Below are 24,459 nucleotides of genomic sequence, written 5' to 3'. Positions count from 1 at the left end.
ATTATCTGTTGCATTCTAGGGGAGGTATCATGAAGACACATTAGAACTACTTTAGAAATAATATCTGTTCAAATCTGCCACCTTGACAGGATCCTAAAAGATGGAAACTAAATTGATGTGGTATATTAAGTTTAGCATGACCTTGAACAACTGGTTTTACAGTTTGGCTGTTGTTGTGGGTGTCACCCATAGTATACTATAAAAATGAGCTGCATCTCCACAGGTTCAGTCTTAGAGCATCAGCTGGTGAGCAGTGCAAGGAGCAGTCGTGTAACCAACTTACATCGTCTTCAACATGAAGATAGCTGCAGTGCCAATGCTTCTGACCCTGGCTCTTTGCCTCATACAAGGTGAGCAATTTACCTGTAGTCTAAGCCTCTTGCCACACATCCTAAAGCTCTGGACAGGGACTTGTCTCTCTCCCTCCTTCTTCAATGTGTGTGTGTATGTATGTATGTATGTATGTGTGTATATATATATATCCCTGAAATACCTTGCCAGACATAGAGTTTTGAAGAATTACATATGTGGTTTTATAGCTATGTTATCTTTAGAAATGACAAGTAGTTTGAGATAATCTGAATTTTTATCCATCAGAAATCTTTCCATTAATTCAACATTAATTCTGAAAAGCTAATAGATTCTTTTCCATATTCCCCTCACCAAACATAAAAGTTCATAACAATATGAATTATATATATTATACATATGTAGGATATTAAGCCTATGAATTGATGCTGATATGAATTATGTGTATAACAGATATTTAAAACTTACATGTACTTAATATGTATATTTTAATACTATATTTTTAAAGAAAACATTAAAAACTCAAATTCAGTCATCTGTTTTTATTTTAAAGCAGTAGTGCTTTCTAGCAAATTTTATTTTTGTGTTTTCAAATCCTAAATGGATTGAAAATATTTCATCTAATTGGTAAGGGACTTCTGTGGGAGCTAGGAAGTAGGTTTTTGCTTTTGCTATTTGAATTTGAAGGGAACACAAGATTGCCTAGACTTAACCTGCTATGAAGCATTTACATATTTTAAAAGGAAACCTCAGAGATGGAGAGTGAGGAGACCATTATACACAAATGATGCCCACTTTCCTAAAAAAGTGTATAGGTACAAAAAAAGTCTGTTAATGAGAGAGTATATTAGTCTGTGAGTTTAATCTTAATATTTACCAGATCTCTAATTTTTGTGGCTATAATGAGGAGGCGGAGCTACCAGAATTCAGAAAATTTAATTTTATGTATATATATGATATAAACTTTATGCAACACTATACCTTAAAACTATAATTGATATATTTGATAGGTGTACTATGTTATAAGTTTAAAAGAGGCCTGCAATACTTTGTTCTGAAAGGATCTTTTAGAAATTAGATATTTTGAGGGGGTAAGAAAGCATATGAGTAAGTATAATTTTTCAAAGTAATTGGAACTTTATGAGCGAGAGATCTTTGTGACTGTATATACTGCCTGGTGCAGTGCCCTCACTTCATTTGCCATGGTAAATTTTAATGTGTTCAAATCAATTTGTGGTTTTAAAATATACTGCCATTAAAATAAGCAAGATACTACACTTAGTAAATTGTTTTACTTATTAAATGTTTTACATTCCCTTAACTTTGGTTTCTGTATTTTTGTCCCAGATGCTGCCAGTGAAGGTGAAAATCAGGTTAGTCCTGCTTTTGCTCTTCATTGAATTCATTCCAAGATCCCTAAAAAAAATGTTCTGTGGCCAACACCTTCATATTATAATACAGATATATTATACTCATGGGTACTAATAGCTTTTGTTAAAAACACAGAAACAGGTCTTTATGAATCAAGACATGAATCACACACACACACCAGTCAGCGTCTTAATGATAATGGATATCTGCAAGAGGCAATCTACCACACTAAAGGAGTGCTTTAAAATTCCATAAACAAACACACTAGTGAATTACTATTGTTCAGTTTAACAGCTGAAAAGTCATGATACACATAGGAAGCTGAAATAACTTTTCTTGTGATCATTATGCAAAAAGGGGCTGTCTGTATCTTGTATATAGTCAGTGTATATATTTCATTCAGTACATATTTACTGAGCATCTATTGTATGTCAGATCCTGTTTGAGATGCCAGGGATATAAAAACAAAAAAGAACGCTGCCGTCTTGGAGCTTACATTTTAGTGGAAGAAAACAAACAAGTTAATAAGTAAATTAGTAAAATATATACAACATTAAATAATGATTAGTGCTAGAAGAAAAATAAAGCAGGATGGAAGACAGGAATTTCTGGGGATGGAGATGGTATCAGTTCTTATGAGATAGTCAGGTAAGTTCTCTCTGAGAAGATAGCATTAGAACATGGATCTAAAGGTGAGGTGGGAGTGAATCATGAAGTTACTTGTAACTCTCAGCAGACCAGGCAGAAGCACCTGTGATGGCAGAGGCCCTGACTCTGGAAGGGTCTGCACCAACTCTAAGGGATCTTTTGATTGAGAAATGAAGGAATCGTTTTCTATAGAAATTAAACATTTTTTAATCTATTTGAAAGACACGTTGAAAGAGCCAATTACACACACACACACACACACACACACACACAACTGTGCCATTATTTCAGATTGAAAATATTTCTACTTATGTAGCAGATATTTGCTATGTTTCTCAAAGACCACGAACATTGAAAGAATAAAATAGTAAAAAGATTCTTTTCTACACCAAAACTCTTATAAATGTGGTTAAAATACTCTTGCTGTATTTTATTGTTACTTTTTTTTTTAAAGAAACTTACAGGAATATTCTAGAGAATTCCATTATAGTCTCTATTATTTCATTTAAGTTTTTTTTTTTCATTTTAACATCTTTATTGGAGTATAATTGCTTTACAATGGGGTGTTAGTTTCAGCTTCACAACAAAATGAATCAGTTATATATATACATATGTTCCCATTTCTCTTCCCGCTTGCGTCTCCCTCCCTCCCACCCTCCCTATCCCATCCCTCCAGGCAGTCACAAAGCACCGAGCTGATCTCCCTGTGCTATGCGGCTGCTTCCCACTAGCTATCTACCTTACGTTTGGTAGTGTATATATGTCCATGCCTCTCTCTCGCTTTGTCACCGTTTACCCTTCCCCCTCCCCATAGCCTCAAGTCCATTCTCTAGTAGTAAGTCTGTGTCTTTATTCCTGTTTCATCCCTAGGTTTTTCATGACATTTTTTTCTCTTAAATTCCATATATATGTGTTAGCATACGGTATTTGTCTCTCTCTTTCTGACTTATTTCACTCTGTATGACAGACTCTAGGTCTATCTACCTCATTACAAATAGCTCAATTTCGTTTCTTTTTATGGCTGAGTAATATTCCATTGTATAAATGTGCCACATCTTCTTTATCCATTCATCCAATGATGGACACTTAGGTTGTTTCCATCTCTGGGCTATTGTAAATAGAGCTGCAATGAACATTTTGGTACATGACTCTTTTTGGATTATGGTTTTCTCAGGGTATATGCCCAGTAGTGGGATTGCTGGGTCATATGGTAGTTCTATTTGTAGTTTTTTAAGGAACCTCCATACTGTTCTCCACAGTGGCTGTATCAATTTACATTCCCACCAACAGTGTAAGAGGGTTCCCTTTTCTCCACACCCTCTCCAGCATTTATTGTTTCTAGATTTTTTGATGATGGCCATTCTGACTGGTGTGAGATGATATCTCATTGTAGTTTTGATTTGCATTTCTCTAATGATTAGTGATGTTGAGCATTCTTTCATGTGTTTGTTGGCAATCTGTATATCTTCTTTGGAGAAATGTCTGTTTAGGTCTTCTGCCCATTTTTGAATTGGGTTGTTTGTTTTTTTGTTATTAAGCTGCATGAGCTGCTTATAAATTTTGGAGATTAATCCTTTGTCAGTTGCTTCATTTGCAAATATTTTCTCCCATTCTGAGGGTTGTCTTTTGGTCTTGTTTATGGTTTCCTTTGCTGTGCAAAAGCTTTTAAGTTTCATTAGGTCCCATTTGTTTACTTTTGTTTTTATTTCCATTTCTCTAGGAGGTGGGTCAAAAAGGACCTTGCTGTGATTTATGTCATAGAGTGTCCTGCCTATGTTTTCCTCTAAGAGTTTGATAGTTTCTGGCCTCACATTTAAGTTTGCTGATTAAAGAGAGGTTCAGAAACTTCTATTGCCTAAGTAGAGTGGGATGGTAGGGTAGAAAAAAAGCCTGGATTTTTGAGAATCGAGGAGCATGCTCATTTGGATATTTCATACTGGAAAAAGAAGGATATTGTGTAAATCTTACTGAGCATGAAGCCATGATTTTCTTTTTTCTGTGTCTATGATAATGGGTAGTAGTTTCGGTGGATATTTCAAATTTTGCACTGATATTTCTCATACTGTTGAACTCTATTTCACTGAAAAACATTTTAAAAACAAATTTAGCCACCTCTCATGTTGGCATAAGCAAAAAGAATATAAAACATAATTATTTATCTGGAAATATTTCTGATCATAGTCTTTGGATATTTTGTCAGAAATGAAAACTATTAATTTAGTCTTTCTTATAGTGCTGGAAATTTTATTTTCCAAGTTCAGTAGCTCAAGTTCTTTCTAGTACAACATAAAAACATGTTGAATTTTACAAACATGAGCCAGAATAGCACAGAAAAGCACTGGAGTAATCTGCAAGGATCTTTACCATATGCTTAAATTTGTCATCCCAGAAGAGTTATTACAAAGCCATGGCAACCTTGATGATGCTCTAACACAGAGCAGGGGTGATGCCAGCTCCTGAGGGGTTTATGGTGATGCCTGGGGAGGAAAAATGGAAAACACTGGGCAATATCACAGCCAGTGAAGGAAAACAGAAAGAGCTTGGCCCTACAGGGCTCCAGTTTCTCTGAGATAAGTGGAGAAAACACAAAGAGCAACTATAACAAACAAAACAAAACAAAAATGAGCCAAAGACTGGAAGTTAGATTGCAAGTAATCGGTTGCTGGGGAAGTCATCTCACCAACTCAGGATTCCTTTACGGTCCAGACCTGTTCCTGTTTCAGCCCTCTCTATTATGGTCATTGGGAGGTTATTTCCTTTTTCCCAGAGAAAAACACAACTGCTGATTTCAATTTTTATGGCCTTTTCCTATTTCCCAAAATAACACACTGGATAACCTCGTAACTCAGAAAAATAGCATCGAGTTCCATCTTTACTAATTACAAACTGTGAACAAATTTCTTACCTGTTCTCTGGGACTCAGTTGTCCATTCATATAAAAATAAAAGTGTGTCTTTCTAGGATTTAGGTATTTTTCTAATTATGACACAGGAGAAGTCCAATTCAGGAATTATCTTGATTGAGAATGTTCTTTTTCAGTTGACCACTAAAAACTATTTAAAGCTTTATTCTAGTGTTATCATGAATCTTTGTTTTCAGCACTTTCTTTAAGACCTACCTCACAAGGGATATATTTCTATTACAGAGTCACCAGGCTGTTCTCTGGTTCTATGACAATGTTTTTATCTGGACTTTATAGAATCAGTTATATCCAGCCAGCTAAGCAGTAACTTGCAATACTGGCATAAGATACTATAGAATCAGAGACCAGACACGGATCTCAAGAGGCCCAGTTGTCAGTTTGTTGCCAGAAATTATTGCTCTGCTACTCAGATAAGATCACTGGGTGGTGGTAATACTCTTAGAGATGTTTTAGTAGGTCACCCTTAGCGAAATTTCCTAGGGCTGGTCTCTGAAATTATTTATTCTTCTTCACCATTAATCATTCATTCTGCAAGTGCTACCAACTGCCTCCTGTTTATAGGATGCTAGGTTAGTTACATCATTATCCATTAGATGGTAAGCACCATTTAGGCAAGGATCCTTCCTGCCTTATTTATTGCTGTATCCATGACACCCAGGAAAGTATAGTATCCTCATAATAAGTGTTTGTTGATTAACTGAATGATTATTATGAAGATATAGGAGGCTGAATAGAATTCTATAATCTGTCCTTTGGAAGAGGTTGCCTATGTCAGAGTTGGAGCAAAGGCTTGATTGATTTACTTATATTTTCTGGTGCAAGGATCTTTATGCTTTGTATTTTCAAAGTCAAAACAAAACAAAAAACCAAAAGAAAAGAAAAAGAAAACATAGATTACAAAGGCTTTAAAGGACCAGTGGATTTCCTAAACTAATAGGTAGTATAACATTTTAAATCAGTACTTTACTAGGTAGTGCAAATGCACCATTAATGTTAAGCTCCTAGAAAAAAAGTGAGTGACATATAGCAGGCCTTCATCAAATATATTGCAACATTTTCATATACCTTTTAATGGCCAATATTATTGAACTGTGTGCTAGGTATTTTATATGCATCATCTTAGCATATTCCAATAATAATGGCAATAGCAACAACAACTATAATAATAAAGCAGGAGGAAGAGGAGAGGTAGAGAATCTAATTATTGAATATCTGCTATGTATCAGGCACTCTTTGAGGGATTTACATGCTTATGATATTTAATCCACACTAAACTTATGAAACACATATACTTATATCCTCTGTTTTTACAGATAGAGTAAATGAGCCTTTGAGAAGTTCATTTGCTATGGCTATTGGGCTTGTAAGTGAGAACCCTGTAAGATAAGCTCAGATCTTTTGACTCCAAGTCCCTTGTTCTTTCCATTTCACTAATGACTTTAGATGAATGCTTTTAGGTGAATTTTCAATCTCCAACAGACAATCCAGATTCATTACTTTTATTTGTATTATCTGTATCACCTGAGTGAATGTCTTCCATACAAAGCGGGTGGTGGTCATGAAATAATATTGTTCTTAGAAGGTAAAGTCTTGCTTTGATGAGATTTCTGTAAGCACTTTTTTCATATTTTCCTAAGGAAACATGCAATGAATATAGGGCACTGATGAAAAATGGAAAACTGTTCTGTTCCCGAGATAAAAACCTTTTTCAAAGTTCTGATGGAATAGTGTTCATCAACAAATGTGCCACATGCAAAATGATATTGTGAGTAAAGTTCAATCTTTCTTTCAAGTGTTTTGAGTTACCAGTTATTCTCTGAACTACTAAATGTATTATTTTTATTTTCTGTCAAATATACTTTTCTAAATCTAAGTGGGTAAATAAAAATGCTTAGCAGATCACTGTGATACCTACCATCAAGTAAAGTTGGATAAATGCCACCCACTCGGAAAGATTTTAATAATAACTCATGGTATTCCAAAATATCCCAGAGGGCCTGGTATCAGTACCTCATGCAACACTTAATAGTTTTTTGAGGATGTACTTCCAAGTTGAGTTTTCTGACCCTGGGAGAAAAGAATTCTTGAGCCTGTTAAGACCTGACTCTGTTGTACCCCTGAGAATGATGCCAGACTCTTCTTGTGAGAGCCAACCAGGAGAATCAGGATACACCCTGACTCTGTGAGCTGCGAGTGTCTTCAGACATCGAGGATTATGCTAGCATGAGACGGACCCTAGGATTGACTGTGGCTTCCAACTCCCCACAACTCAGAAAGAATTAATATCCTGGAGGTTTACTGACATCTTTGCAATGCTTCTTAACTATTTCCTTCTCTCCAGTGACACTCCATAGGTGGTAAAGGCTTGAGGTATCAGTTGCAAGTCCTCAAATCAAAGGGACCGAATTTGGTTTTGAACAGGGAATTCATTCTCGGTTTCTGACCACCATCAAAACTTCAACTCTGGGGGCTTCCCTGGTGGTGCAGTGGTTGAGAGTCCGCCTGCCGATGCAGGGGACACGGGTTCGTGGCCCGGTCTGGGAAGATCCCACATGCCGTGGAGCGGCTAGGCCCGTGAGCCATGGCCACTGAGCCTGCGCGTCCGGAGCCTGTGCTCCACAACGGGAGAGGCCACAACAGTGAGAGGCCCGCGTACCGCAAAAAAAAAAAACAAAACTTCAACTCTGGTACCAAGCCAACACAAAACTTACCCACTGAAGATAATTATATTATAATCAGCTTTTAAAATGCCAAGTTGGTAATGTGTCATTTAATCTGACATAGTCATTAATATTGGGATAACAAAGCTCTGATCACATGTGCTGCTCCTAATGAAGACACTGTAGGAAGATGAAGGAAGGCAGGGCAAAATTTAGGGAGGGAGGACTCCCAGGGCAAGTTGAACAATCCTTTCTTAGCCTCTTGAAAGCTGAATGTAAACCAGCAGGTGTAATATTTACTAAAGAGTTTCCTCCTTGTTACATAGGATGTTTTGTTAGGAGACTGAAACTATAAATAGAATAAATTTATTGAAAAATAATTTAAAATAAAAATTAAATGCCTTTAGACATACAAGGCGGGTTATTTATCACTTTGAGGTCACTCACGCAATTATTATCTTTATTACTTATGTAAATTATATTGGGATAAACTTGGCTTCTTAACCTGGAAAGGAGGAGACTGTATGAGGCATTAAAGTTATCTTTAAATTGCTGAATTTGCTCTGTGGGTCCTTAGAGATTGGAACCTCAGACCAAGACAGGTGGGTAGATTTTGGATCAATCTGAATATGGTCTTTCAAAGAGAGCATTCCAAAAATGATATAAATGGCTTTTAGAGTTGGTGACCACCTGGATGATGGAAGTATTTAAGGTGGGTAATCAGTTATACAGTTAACAGTAAAGATTCTTGCCTTTAATAGAACCACATTTGAGATATATTTCAGCACTGAGGAGAGATTTACAGTACCTGTGGTTATTTCCAGACATACCTCCACTTCTGACAAGCTAGATTAAGCTGAGAAGAATAGCCAAAATTAAGTTTACCATGTATGATGTTAGACCTAAAATTGGTCAAGCATATCTGAGCTATTCTGTTCTTTGCTATCTTCCAGAGAAAAAGAAGCAAAATCCCAGAGAAAGGCCAGGCATTTAGCAAGAGCCAGGGCTACTGCCCCAGCAAAGGTGAGACTGTTTGGAGTCAACTTGTCATATTTGCTTTAGAGATTATGTTCAACTCTATTCAGATCTCTTTATTTCTTAATTACTAGGTCATACCTTTTGTGAGGCCAGCTACTTAGAAGGGAGGGAACATGGCGTAGTCCAGGGGTAGGCTAAATATCTGGTACAGCTTGTCCATAGGTCCCACCCATGACCCAACTCTCTGAAAACATCTGGGGCACTGACAGATGCTAAGAGGTGGTGTAAGCCAGTGTGATGTCTGCCTTCCATGGCCGTTTCTCATTTCTACTGTCCTGTCTTAGCTCCAACAAGAGAATTCACGGGACTGCAGAACTAAGTTCAAGTCTCAGAATTCGGACAATTTATGTATATCTGGGTCTCAATTTTTTCACCTGTGAAATGGAATGTGGATCAAATGAGAAACTAAGTTTTAAAAGCCAGCTACAATGTTTAACATGTGTTAGCAGACATTTGACTCATTTTATTTCCTTTCTCTTTTCCTCTTTCTCTTCCGACTGAACATATTTTCTAATACTTGGAGATTTCCCCTAATTCAAGTAGACTTGCTTATTTATATCTATTTTGCAAATTGGGATTCAGGCTAATATTTGTTGGAGAAAACTGTTCTGTGGTAAAAAAAAATTTTAATTAAATAAAACGAAAGAAACTATACAGATGCAACCCAACACATAACCATTTCCCTTTATAAATAAGTTTTTATTATACAAAAATTCTTACTTATACAAAAAAATAAAAGTTATAGGCCCAGACTTGTTGGAATCTCTGTCTACAATGTCTTACAATAAGTTATTGACAAAGCTGGGGCTATTGCCAGGTATTCTGACAACTACTCATATTATTCCAGGTCTCCTATGTAGCTTCTTCTCCAATATCTTCTTTCTCTTCCTCCTCTCCTGCCTCTGACACATAACTAAAATGATCAGTCAGGGAAGGCACACCCAAATTACATTAATATCCCTGGTCTAACCAAGCTACCATTCTCCTTGTCAGTGTTACTCAGGACTGTCTGAGCACCTCAGCTTCCGCAGTAGACCAAGTCAACCAAATCTTTGCCCGGGCTCAACCAGTCTCACTTTTAAAACAATAACATAGTCACCACACAATTGGTCAATAACTACAAACTCTTTGAGCAAAAGGGAGCTGCTTCTATGTTCCCCCAAATCTGTGAAGGTCAGAAAACTTTACTGATACTTTTCAAATCTGCCTTTCTTTGTGACATTTAGAGAGAGGCTTATGCTATAAAATCCATTCTCTTCCTCCTCCTCTTTTTTCTTCATGAAAAACTGATATATCATTGGTGTTTAAAAATATAAAATACAAGAAAGTGACAAACAAAAATCCCCCAAATACATACACACACATACACACACACACATCATTCTTAAACCTACTGTTTTAAAACATTACTAGTGGTACGTTTTCATATGTAGACACACAGTTACTGAATTTTAATGAAATAGAATTTTTAAGAAATAAAATGATAGAATATTAAGACATTATACTTCTCTGTTACCATTTTATGCCTGAATTATAATTTTGACCTCTAGATAAAGTTCCTATGGTTACATGTTTTGCTACCTAGGAAATTATTTACTTATAAATTAAGGCAGTTAATATTTGGCTGTTTGCCTTCAAGTAATTTCTGTCTAGATGTTTACTTGTCTGTGTGTGAATAGATTAATGCAATTATAGTATATTTTTATGGTTGTTATTTTCCTCTTAACTGTAAAAGAAAACAATCTACTTTCTCTGCTTAGATTTTTCCCATCAAAAATTAACCCTTTTCTCCACACTCTCTCCAGCATTTATTGTTTGTAGATTTTTTGATTATGGCCATTCTGACTGGTGTGAGGTGATACCTCATTGTAGTTTTTTTTTTTTTTTTCTCATTGTAGTTTTGATTTGCATTCCTCTAATGATTAGTGATGCTGAACATTCTTTCATGTGTTTGTTGGCAATCTGTATATCTTCTTTGGAGAAATGTCTATTTGGTCTTCTGCCCATTTTTGGATTGGGTTGTTTGTTTTTTAGATATTAAGCTGCGTGAACTGCTTGTAAATTTTGGAGATTAATCCTTTGTCAGCTGCTTCATTTGCAAATATTTTCTCCCATTCTGAGGGTTGTCTTTTCGTCTTGTATCCTCTTGCACTGTTGGTAGGAATGTAAATTGATACAGCCACTATGGAGAACAGTATGGCATTTCCTTAAAAAACTAAAAATAGAACTACCATACGACCCAGCAATCCCACTACTGGGCATATACTCTGAGAAAGCCATAATTCAAGAAGAGTCATGTACCACAGTGTTCATTGCAGCTCTCTTTACAATAGCCAGGACATGGAAGCAACCTAAGTGTCCATTGACAGCTGAATGGATAAAGAAGATGTGGCACATATATACAATGGAATATTACTCAGCCATAAAAAGAAACGAAATTGAGTTATTTGTAGTGAGGTGGATGGACCTAGAGTCTGTCATACAGAGTGAAGTAAGTCAGAAAGAGAAAAACAAATACCGTATGCTGACACATATATATGGACTCTAAGAAAAAATTGGTTCTGATGAACCTAGGGGCAGAACAGGAATAAAGATGCAGATGTAGAGAATGGACTTGTGGACACAGGGAGGGGGAAGGGTAAGCTGGGATGAAGTGAGAGAGTGGCATGGACTTATATATACTACCAAATGTAAAATAGATAGCTAGTGGGAAGCAGCCATATAGCACAGGGAGATCAGCTCAGTGCTTTCTGACCACCTAGAGGGGTGGGATAGGGAAGGTGGGAGGGAGACTCAAGAGGAAGGAGATATGGGTATATATGTATATGTATAGCTGATTCACTTTGTTGTAAAGCAGAAACCAACACACCACTGTAAAGCAATTATACTCTAATAAAGATGTTAATAAAAAGAAAATTAACCCTGCTTCTTACTCTCAGGATAAGATGCTTTGTTCAAGAAGTTTCCTCCTATAGACATCCTCTCTCTCTTGCATCATCAATTTATTCTTCATTACTATGTATGTCATCCTTTAACCTTATGACTCTGATATGCAATCCATCAACAAGTCTTGGTTTTGCATCCAACGTATATTCCAATTTGACTCCTTTTCATGATTTCCATTCCTACCGCCCAAGTTTTCTGAAATCCTCCATAATTTCTAATCACTAACATCTTTGGCCTATGTAGAAACTTTTGTTTTTTAATTGATCAATTCATTTATTCAGTGTTTCTCATTGATTTAAGTTGCCAACTTTGTAGGATATTAAATTCATAGGTGTGTATGTGTTTCTAAGTTCCCTTTTTTGTTCATATTGTTCATTTCTTTAATAACTAATAAGACAAGTCCCCTTTCTTATCTCACTTTTTCAAAGTTGACTTACCTATGCACAGATATATATTTTTCCACATATATATTTGAAATAAAAAATTTACTAAGTTTATAAAAAATCCAACTTGAGTTTGAGAACTCAATGTGGTAAAGGCTACAGAGAATTTATAAATTAATTTGGGTAAAATTGACTTTTTACAATAGTAACTTGCCCAAGTCAAAGGCATAGAATATCTTATTAATTCATATAACTTTTGTGTATCTTATGAAATCTATAAAATATTCTCCACAGGTATTTTTTGCCAATACCTAGAAAATTTGTAATTTTATTGCTCTTTTGAGTGGTATTTTGTTGTTTATGGTATTTATATCTGATTATTGTTGGCATAGACAAATTCTATTGATTTCTATAGGTTTATCTTCTGTTAAAAACCTTTATGATATCTTGTTAATTCTTATAATTTATCTTTTAATTCTGTTGTCTTTTTCTTGGAAGTTGATCACATCATCTGCAAATAATAGAAGCTTTATAACTTCCTTTTCAATCTTGTCACTTCTTTCTTTTTCTTTCCTTATATCATTGGTGAGGATCTAGAGTTCAATACAGTAGTTCGACAGTAGCAATGATAATGGACTTCAATCTGCCCTTTCTCTGCCTATATTAAATGCAATATAGCTAAAGTTTCTCCATTAAGTATATTGTTTACCATAGGTGTTTTTCTATAAACTTTAGTAAGTTTAGAAGTTCCTTTCTGTTTTTATTCTTCTGAATATGTTTTGATCATTATCACATGCCTTCTCTGCAACTATTGAAATAATTTTACAATTTTTCTCTTTCAGTCTATTAACGTAATACATTTTTTGATAACCATGCTAAATGTTAAATCATTATTATTTTCTTAGGGTAAATCATAATCATAATGCATTTTTTAATACACTGTTGAATTTGCATAGTTATTATTAAGAAAATTTGAAACTATTTTTGTAAGTAAAATGAGTCTATACTTTCCCCTTGCTAATTATTCTTATCTGGTTTGGGAATCAATATAAAATTACCCTGAGGGGGTGGCACTTCAGACTATTGCTGAATAAGGAGGTCAGCTAATTCCCTCCCCAAAGAACAGCTATAAGGCTACACAAAATTGAGTAAAACAACCATTTTAGCATTCTGGAAATTGACCAGCAGCCTATGTTAATCTGACAATCAGTTATGCTTGAAAAACTGTTGAACTCTGGGTAAGAGCAATGGGATTCTATGATGTTCTTGCTTAATGATAGTCCCATCTCACTCCCATGGCTTGGTTGATATGGAGGGTCTACCAAAACAGAGCAGGCTATGTGGATCAGCAACTGCACTGCAGATGTTGAAAGGGGTTTATTTAATTTTGAGTAGTGGGCAACTGACATATCCAGAGATATTTTTGGTTACTCCAGTAAGGAGAATGATCTTAGGTTATAGCAGTAAGCATATTTCTGGCTATGTCTTCATAACAGGGCAGCAGAGACAAAAAGGGACTAAGCAGTTCATAAAGTCCTGGACAATCATAGGGATGTGTGCAAGCACTTAGAAGACACAAGAAAATCCCAGTGGAAAGCAAATGCTAGGGTAGACGTAAAAGTAGCCTGAAATTTGAATACCCTCTCCTACATACACAGGTCCATCTGTGGAGGATAGACACCTTACTAGCTTGAGCATAAACTCTGTCTAATCATTGGCCTACTGCTAAGTTACACAGATCCAGGGAGAAAAAACCTAAAAAGTCAGGCTTAAAAAAAACAAAAAACTACAGTCATCCCTCCATGTCTATGGGTTCCACATTCATGGATTCAGGCAATCACAGACCAAAAATATTAAAAACAAATGAACTCCAGAAAGTTCCAAAAAGCAAATCTTGAATTTGCCCCATGCTGGCCACTATTTACATAGTATTTATATTGTACTTACAACTATTTACATAGCACTTAAATTGTGTTAGGTATTGTAAGTAATCTAGAGATAATTTAAAGTATACAGGAGGATGTGCATAGTTTATATAAGGGACTTTAGTATCTATGGATTTTGGTATCCATGGGGGTCTTGGAACCACTCCCCCAATGGATACGAAGGTATGACTGAATAAACATTTTCTTAGCATACACATCAACAGCTGCACACTTTGGGAGAGCAAGAGATCAGAGATTTAGCTCAACCAAAGAAGCAAACAATAAAACAGCGAAAATCATCTTTGGAATAAAATTATAAATTGAGTTGCTAAACTATATTATCCATAATGTCCAGTTTTCAACAAAAATTATGAAATAGGCAAAGTAAATAGAATATATGAACCATAGTTGGTGTGAAAAAATGTTAATGGAAACTGTCTGAGTGGTTCCAGATGTTAGTTTGACAGACAGAGACTTAAAGTAGCTATTTATAAGGTGTCCAACACTAAAGAAAACAATACTTGAAGAGTTAAAGGAAAACATAATAACAATGAATAGAGATTTTCAGTGAAAAGTTATATATAACACCCTCATATACACTTGTATATGTATATATATATATATATATACACATATATATGTATGTATATATATATATATATATACATATATATGTATGTATATATATAACCAAATGAAAATTCTGGAGATGAAGGGCACAATAACTCAAGTTTTAAAAATTCAGTAGAAAGGCTCAAAAGCAGCTTTGAGATTGTATAATAAAAGAATTAGTAAACTTGAAGAAAGATTAATAAAGTTTAACAAAAGAAGTACAGAAGGAAAAAATATTGACAAAAATTGCACAGAGTCGCAGAGTCCTTGAGACATCAAGAATGCCAATATGTGTGAAATAGGAATGCCAGAAATAGAAGACAGAGACTGGATAGAAAAATTATTTGAATGAATAATGGCCTCAAATGTATCAAATTTGATGAAAGAATGAATCTTTATATTCAAGAATTTCAACAAACTCTAAATGGAACAAATCAAAGAGATCTACACTTGGGCTCATCATGATCAAAATGTTGAGATCAAGAGAAAGTTTTAAAAGTAGCAAAAGAAAAATAACCCATTATATATGACTGGCTTCTCATTTAAAATAATGAAGGTCAGAAGGCAATGGAAAGAGATGCTCAAAGGGCTGAAAGAAAAAAAATGTTAACCAATATTCTATATCCACAAAAATTACCCTATAAAATTAAGGCAAAATGAAGATATTTCCATATCAATGAAATCTGAGAGAATTTGTTGCTAACAGATCTGTCTTATAAGTAATAATAAAGTTCTTTAAAGGAATGACCACCAGATGGTAACTTGGAATTAGAGAAAGAAATAACAAGCACCAGAAATGGTAAATATAGGGGTTAATATGAAGTACTCTATAAATATATGTCCCTTATTTTCACCTAGCTTCTTTTAAAGATATTGTATATAGCAATGATTATAATGCTGTTTTATTGGGTGTACAAATATAACGTGTATGATAGTTACAGTACGAAAGGAGACAGAGAAAATAGAGCTACAATTGGGGCCAAGTTTCTATACTTTACTAGAATTAAGTATTAATTGGTAGTAGATTGTGATAAATTAGGATGCTTATTGTAATCACTAGAGTAACCGATCAGAAAATGACATGTATAATAAATGCATAAAATCAGCAGGAGAATAAAAAAGACGCACTAGTAATATTTAACCCAAAAAGAAGGCAATAGTGGAAGAATAGAGAAGTAAAAAGAACAAGAGTATATTAAAAACAAATAGAAACATAGCATATGTAAATACAATCCTATCAATAATTATATTAAATGTAAATGGTTTTAACATCCCAATCAAAAGGCTGAGACTATTATATGCTAAAAAAAAAAAACCCCAACTATGTCTCCAGTACATACTCCTTAAATTCAAAGTTTTAGAAAAAGGTATTTTAAGTCTATTAGAAATGGGGCATTTTGGGGAGAGAATATCTCAGACCAGTATATCAATTAGTTAATATACTTATTGATACGTTCAACTTTCCTCCTGCTTAGTACACCAGCGGAGGTATTTTCTACTTTTTTTGTAGCCATGTCTCCATTTTGGTTTTCAAATGCATTAGCATATGGATACTCACAATATGCTTTCATTGTATTATTTCTTAATGTTCAGTTATTTCCAATATCACTATATATATTTTTAAATTGTCATCTTCTCTTTCTTTTTTTTATCAGTTGTACTAGAAAACTATAACATTAGCTTTTTTATTAATTTTCTCTGTAGTTTCTGTTCTTTATGTTATTCATTCCTATTTGCTGCTCATTTTACAGTGAATTGAGCAATACTTAGTCTTTAAATTTTAACTTTCTAAATTTCATGACAAGTGTATTTGAAGGTATCAGTGATCATCTGTCTCAGATTTGTACTTGAAGTGTTTTCATTTGTCATTCTTTACCAAATATTTCTTAACTTTCCTCCCTCCCAAATTTATTTAGTAACACATTATTTGATTTACAAATATGTGGTACTTTTTTTCCATTTTAAATTAACTTAATTTTATTGAATTGTGGTCAAAGAGCATGGGCCATATGACACTGATCCTTTGGAATTTCCTAAGACTTTCTTTGTAGCCTGATAAATATTCTACTTTTATAAATGTTTTATATCTTCTGAAAAAATGTTTATTTTCTGTTTCTTGGATGTAGTTTTCTATTAAAATCTAATGACTTAAGTACCTTAATTTTTTCCTTTGATATATCAGCTTCTGAGAAGTGTGTGCTAAAAACTCTAACACCAGTTATTGATTTATTTAATTATATTGGTTATCACTTGACATATTTAGAGCCTGTATTATTGAATGTATGCTCATGATTATTATACCTTCTTGTTCTTTTCTTCCTTTTACTTTATGTAATGTCCTTCTTTGTTACTTATGATGCATTTGGGACTGAATTCTATATATTAATATTTTTGCTTCTGCTCTCTTCTTATTCACTTTTGCCTTGTATCTTTTCTTATCCTATTATAATATTTGTGTGCTTTTTAATTTTTCTGTAGTAAATTTTTTTCTGCTAAAGTGAGTTAGAAAATACTGAAGCCAAGCTTCAGCCTCTGCCTCTCCTGGTAAGTGTCAGGAGAGGACAAAGGATAAGACTCAGAGCTGAAGGTTCTAGAACCAGTGTTAACTCCAGTTTGCTGCCACTTCACCATGTCAAGAATCCATCTGTAAGCTCTCAGAAATTGTCAGCATCAGGAAGAATTGTTCTCTGTAGGCTGTGATCCACCAGCCCTTGGGGTTTGGAGGAGGAGGAGGTGGAGTAGTAAACGCTTACACCTGTTTTCATCACCTCCCAGCTGGGCTTTTGATCTGTCCATCACCCTGCCAACATCTGTGACCTAGTAGGCTGCTGTTGATTTCACTGGTGAAGCGGGAGAGGAGTGATGGCCCCAAGTTGATTGCTTGGATCCCTATCCCCATGCTTCTGCAATTTCTCCAGAAATGATTTTTGAGAGAAAATCAGCAGCTTTTCCTTACGCTCCTGCTTTTTCCTTATGCTCCAGCCACACTTCTCTTCTTTCTGCCCCTTAAACAGGAGAATCTAGTTCCTATCACAAATCTTTTGCAATTGCAGTTCTCCATGTCTGGAATGTTCTTTCCACAAGTCTTTAATGCCCGGCTCCTCCTCATTAATGCCATCTCACCTCAAATGTTACCTTTGCAGAAAGATCTTTCTTGACACTATATTTAAAATAGCCCCTATTCTGGGTGCTATCATATCGTGCAGTTTATTTTTCATAGCACTTGTTATAATTTAAAGTTTTTGTATTTACTGTCTATCTCTTCCCCTATTTAACGAATGTAAATCCGTTAGAGTACATATTCCTTTTCTCTTTTTTTGCTGTGTCACAGTCTAGTGGAATGCCTAGAGCCTAGTAAATGGGTAATGGGTTTTGAGGAATAAATGAACAACCAAGTGAATGGGGTAGCACATATGGCCATGACTTAACCTGTTTTCACTCTATTTTTAACTTCTTCCTAAATATATGACATGAAGAGTGGGGTATGTTTCATAGATTTTCTTTTCTAGTTTAAATTCTTTTTCCTTTTTAATTGTCTTCTAGGAGAGTTCCTCAGTGTAATCTTCTGGTTCAAAAATTTATTTTACATTTGTGTCTATCCTACTTTATTCTTGATATTGTGTGCCATACTAAGTCACAGGTCCATATCCTAAGTTTTCCAAATCTATAATAAAGACATTTTTGTTATGACAATAATGACATCAAAAAATTTGTTTTGCAATGTTCTTTGGTTTTAGATAGAAATTAAGTTCTGAACCATATTCTTTGGTTTTAGATAGAAATTAAGTTCAAGTTAACTCTGAATCAGAATATCTAGCTTATGTCACAATGATGAGTTGCCAAATAACGTTTCAGTTGGGCTAACACCTTCTTTCTATGCTAAAATTCTGTGAGCCTGTGATAATAGGGGAAGTGAGTGAGGTTACCCCCATCAAGACATTTAGCACATTGTATTTTTTTCTTTAGATTTATTTAAACTATATTTTTTGTCTTTTTTAATTGAAGTATAGTTGATTTATAATGTTGTGTTAATTTCTGCTGTACAGCAAAGTGATTCAGTTATATATATATACACACACACATTCTTCTTTATATTCTTTTCCATTATGGTTTATCATAGGATATTAGCACATTGTATTTTTTTTAGCTGTATAGCATTATTTTTATGAGAAAAAGATAAATATATGTATATGTGTGTAAATATGCTTTTGCTTTTATATGCTTAGGGAAAAAAGGGAGATACCTAAAAAATCACAAATACATTTATCCCTGGAAAGTAGGATTACTCTAGGATAGTGGTTTTCAATGTTTTTTGTCTTAGGACTCATTTAAACCCTTAAAAATTATTGAGGACCCCAAGGAGCTTTGTTTATGTGAGTTATATCTATAGATATTTATTGTATCAGGAGTAAAAACTGAGAACTTGAAAAATATGTTTATTTTTCATTTTAAATTACAATAAACCCCTTACATGTTAACATAAATAACCTATTTATATAAAAAGCCACATTTTCCATAATTAAAGAAAAACAGTGAGAAGGTAACATTGTTTTATCTTTTGTAACTCTCTCTTTTATTGAAGTATAGTTGATTTATAATGTGCTAATTACTGCTGTACAGCAAAGTGATTGTTATAGATACACATTCTTTTTTTTAATATTCTTTTCCATCATGGTTTATCATAGGATATTGAATACAGTTCTCTGTAGCACGTTGTATTTTAAATGTCTCTTTGTATCACCCAGTAGATTGTGAGCAAGTTGAGGGCAAGGATTGTGTTCTACCTTTGTTCTAACACATCATAGGTTATCCACGTTTACTAATAAATGAATAAACAAGTAAACGAGTTCTATAGTTAACCATGGGAATTATACAGTACTTACTGACCTACTTTTACATGACTGGCATTGCTCTAGGTAGCTAGTGTGCACTAGGCAGAGGGGCACTGGGCTCTATAAAATTTCTGAAAATTGTGTTGTAAGCATTACCATCCGGATGGTAAATGTGAAGTTTCTTTCCCTGTTCTTCAGGATATATGTAGTGATTTTCGGCCTTATGTGAAGGATGGAAGACTTGGATGCACAAGGGAAAATGAACCAGTTCTTGGTCTTGATGGAAGGACACATGTCAATAAGTGTGTGATGTGTGCTGAGCTATTGTAAGTATCATCACCCCCAAGCTGGCCAGCAGGTGGACCTGATGAGAATGTACTTGGTTGCTATCCTGAGAACCACTCCACAGAGAGATAAAGTCCTTTTCCTCAAGCATGTTATCCTTTGTCTTTATAAGGTGAAATGGGCCTTGCTCCCAGAGTGGCTTCTTCTCTTTTTAATTCATATTATCTGATAAAGTTTCTTTTTTTTTTTTTTTTTTTTGCGGTACGCGGGCCTCTCACTGTAGATAGGGCTTCCCTGGTGGCGCAGTGGTTGAAAGTCCGCCTGCCGATGCAGGGGACATGGGTTCTGCCCCAGTCCGGGAAGATCCCACGTGCCGCGGAGCGGCTGGGCCCGTGAGCCACGGCCGCTGAGCCTGCGCGTCCGGAGCCTGTGCATCCGGAGCCTGTGCTCTGCAACGGGAGAGGCCACAACAGTGAGAGGCCTGCGTACCGCAAAAAAAAAAAAAAGAAAAAAAAGGAGTAGATAAAGCGGTTATGCTAGTTATTTAATTTATTTAATTATAATGACTTGAAAATGCACAGTGTTTTATAAGGCATAATATTTCAAAATTTAAAAGGTGCTCTCTTGTGGAATAATCTAAGTCAGTCATTTGACATGTACTGCTTCATTCAGGCATGTATAGATACTCTCACTGAAGATGACAGTCTAATTTAAAATAATGTCATGTGGCTGAATTTATTAGTTGTATAAAAGGTGGGACTTTATGAAAGGGAAGAACTGTTGGGTTAATCTTTCTCTCAGTGCCTGACACTGCTCTGAGCACTGAGACACAGATATGAGTAAGATCCACAGAGTCTTTAATATTCTGACTGTTAAAGCATAGATTCTCCAATCCGTTTGTCAGCAAGCCTTAAAGTGCTCTATTTATATCACTGGATTTTTAAAATCAGGAGAGAGAAAGATTTAACAGATTAAAGGACTTCACATCTGTCTTTGAAAATTATAGTATGCTGTGTGGAATTCAAGGGCATGTCCTCTCAGGTTTAAAAATAGTTATTATAACTGGTTTCCAGACAGGAAATCATCCTCATTTCCACTTTCTTATCTAGGAGGCATGCACTTTTAGTGCTCAAACCTGCCCTAATTCTGTGATTCTGTGTTTCTTTCCATGTGCTAGCTAAAAAAGAGAATCTGACCTCCCTGACTCCTGGTTGGTTTTTTCCTCTGTAGAACTAAGATAGTCTTGTCTATCTCCAAGTTGAACTGCAGTTAGATAATAGATCTGAAAGGACTTAGAAGCTCAGTTCAATGTAGCTTTTATTGACAAGGGTGCTTTTACATGAAGGCAAACAAGTACTTTACAAGGTTTAAAAAAGCTATACATAAGGGTGTGGATGACAACATGTACTTCAAATGCTTAGTTTGGTTTCATCCTTGTCACAGCATTGTTTTAAAGCTCTTGGTTCTTCCTGTTAAAGCAAGTTTTCCTGACAATCTTGTGTGTCAATCAAGGAGTCACACCCATCCAGTTTTACAGAACAAGGCTTCTAATTGATTGTCAGTGAGTCAGTTTCACACCCATCCTTATCTTTGGCAATTTTCTGGCTCAAACATTCAAGACAGGCAAAGCTTGTCTCATGTAAGTGGATGGGTTGAGCAAGTTGAGCAAAGGATATGGAAGTGCTTAGCACAGAACTGGACACTGGAGATATGATAAAGTCATAAACCGACCAACTATTTTCCTTTCTTAACAGCTTAAAAGAAGCTGAAGAAAATGCCAAGCGAGAAGGTGAAACCAGAATTCGACGAACTGCTGAAAAGGTAAATTTCTCATCAACACAATTTGGTTCTTGTGGACATAAATATTAACAATTTATACTTGAACCTTTAAGGTAATTCAATCATGTCATTGTTCTTCATTATTACATTGAACTTTTCTCCTTAATTTTAAAGTTTCCCAAGTTGAATTCCTAGTACAATATTCCTAGTATAATCTTCCTAAGTATATTAATCACTAGATTCAAAGTTAAAATAGCATTTCCCACCTAAAGCTCAAAATACTCTGCTTGCTTAAAAAAAAAAGAGAAGACAAAGTTTATGCAAATTAAATTCTGCTTAGTTTCCACCAGACTTCTCTTTGACTTAGTGTAAATTACTTTTGCTTTGAATAAATTAGTTAAAAAAGCAACTTAATATAAATTTGACAGGAATAACTTGAAAATAATTCCAGAATCTTTTAAACAGTATATCCACTGGTGTATTTTATGTATATTCCCACTGATGCAAATTAGTTATTCATTTTTCCATTATGGTTATTATGTTCAGAGAGGCATGCAATTATAAAGGTCATGCTTCTGATGACAAAAACCTCAAACAATTATTGATATTGTTTTTAAAATAACCTTAAAATTAAGGTTTTTCAAATTATTCGATGATTTAGTTTTTCAATCTAGTATAAAAAATTATTCCTTTCATTAATTGAATATGCATTATAGATAACACAGCCTGGATTTCTTAAATCACCAAGGTTATTAAACCCTACTTTCAATGAAAGTGATAGCAGCTACTTTGGTAGTGAGTAGTCTTTTGTTGAAAAGTCAGAACACCTGAGTTTTAGTCCTTCTCTGGGTGTGTGAAACTGAGCAACTCATCTCTTCTGTCCAGGTCTCAATTTTCATTATTAGTAAAATAAGGAGGCTGGGTAAATGATCTCAATTTTACCCTCCTGTTGGATTCTGATTCTGTGTCCTGCACCCTTTGGTGCTAATAAAAAGATACTATTTTTGTGGATTGTAGGGCATATGTTTTCCTAAGGGGAGACACAGGTGCAATTTTTGGTATTTAAGAGCTGAACTTCCACTTCATAATGCCATTCAATGAAACAAATGTCCCACCCTAAATAGGGCATTCAGAATTTAAATTAAGAAACACAGAGCATTCATAATTATCCATAATGTGTTCAACACTCACTGAGATTTGAAAAGCAATTTTGTGGTGGTGGTTGTTAAATTTCAGTATAACACTTTGGGTCATCTTGTGATATTCAACATTTTATTACTTCATAAACAGGGAGTTTCTTTTCCCTTGTCTTTCATCATGCCTCAGCTACTTTTCCTTCTTTTTGTCTGTGGCTGGGATCATTGTTTTGGTGGGGTCATTGGACATGATTATGTTGAACAGGACTGCATTATTGTGATGGTGCAATATTTGCCCCATAATTAACCTGTCAGTGGGTTGATCACACAGCATTTCTTTAGAATCTCCTTGGATGAATCACAACTTATAAACTGAAATTATCATTGTTTCTTTTATGGGAACCATTGAGCATCAATTTTATTACCACACTGTGATTATCAGGTGACTGTCTTCTGCGTCTGTATTCCTAGATTGTTACAACCAGGAAGTTCGGAACACACCCATTACTCCTCTAAAGACAAATATCTCCTCATTAGATTCTCTTTTAAAGTGTCCTAATGAAGTCTGAGTTATATATTTTTTAAAATCAGAGAATACTAGATCTAGAAAAGGTCCTAAAGAGCAGCTATTCTGAAAACTGCCTTTGTGTTGGTAGTGAGACTGAAGTCTCAAAGGTGATGTGACTTTGCTATGGTCTCCCAGTGAGTTAGAGCCACAGTTTAATTTCCCTTCTGACTCCAAACCACACTCTTTTTTAAAATAAATTTTTTAATTGAAGTATAATTGATATGCAATATGTTAGTTTCAGGTGTACATCACACTGATTTTGTATATATATATATATATATATACACATTTCAAAACAGTCACCATGATAAGTCTAGATAACATTTGTCACCATACAAAGTTCTTATAATATTATTGACTATATTCCCTTTGCTGTACATTACATCTCCATGACTTATTTATTTTATAATGGGAAGTCTGTACCTCTTAATCCCCTTCACCTATTTCCCCTACCCCACCCCACTCCCCTCCCCACTGGCAACCACCAGTTTGTTCTCTGTATCTATGAGTCTGTTTTATTTGTTCCTTTGTTTTGTTTTTTTAGATTCCACATATAAGGAAAGTCATACAGTAATTACCATTCTCTGTCTCACTTATTTCACTTAGCATAATACCCTTTACAACCCATCCATACTGTCACATGGAAAGATTTCATTCTTTTTCATGACTGAATAATATTCCATCCATCCATCCATACACATTGTATATATGTATATATCACATCTTCTTTATCCATTCATCTACTGATGAACACTTAGGTTGTTCCACGTCTTGGCTATTGTAAATAATACTGCAGTGAATAAACCATACTCTTTATGCTCACATTTTTTTAGTTGAAATGGGAAGATGAGGGTCATACAGTTGAAAAAGGCCACAGGGAAGCATTTTTATAGATTATATTATAGTAATATATGCTATCAAGTAGTGTTTTGGTATAGTGTTTTAAAGTTTATATATATATTTATCATATATAATTAAATATAACTTTTGTATACACACATACCCACACACACATATATATGGCCCTTATCAAATAGAATTTTC

At 34.8% G+C, this 24,459-nt stretch overlaps 1 protein-coding gene across 1 annotated transcript in view; it reads left to right on the top strand.

Moving 5' to 3' along the window:
* Positions 1–295: 295 nt before the first annotated feature.
* Positions 296–24,459, top strand: part of SPINK5 (serine peptidase inhibitor Kazal type 5) — a gene marked incomplete at both ends in the record, with an annotated part of 64,234 nt that continues 40,070 nt past the window's right edge. The window contains 6 exons of the mRNA XM_082835023.1: positions 296–350; positions 1,657–1,682; positions 6,889–7,016; positions 8,865–8,934; positions 19,846–19,973; positions 21,687–21,753. Coding sequence (XP_082691149.1) covers positions 296–350; positions 1,657–1,682; positions 6,889–7,016; positions 8,865–8,934; positions 19,846–19,973; positions 21,687–21,753 — 474 coding nt within the window. The remainder of the gene's footprint in view (positions 351–1,656; positions 1,683–6,888; positions 7,017–8,864; positions 8,935–19,845; positions 19,974–21,686; positions 21,754–24,459) is intronic.

Source organism: Leucopleurus acutus (genome assembly GCF_964270905.1).
Source record: "Leucopleurus acutus genome assembly, chromosome: 3".
NCBI lineage: Eukaryota > Metazoa > Chordata > Mammalia > Artiodactyla > Delphinidae > Leucopleurus > Leucopleurus acutus.
This window is presented reverse-complemented; position numbering and strand designations above follow the sequence as displayed.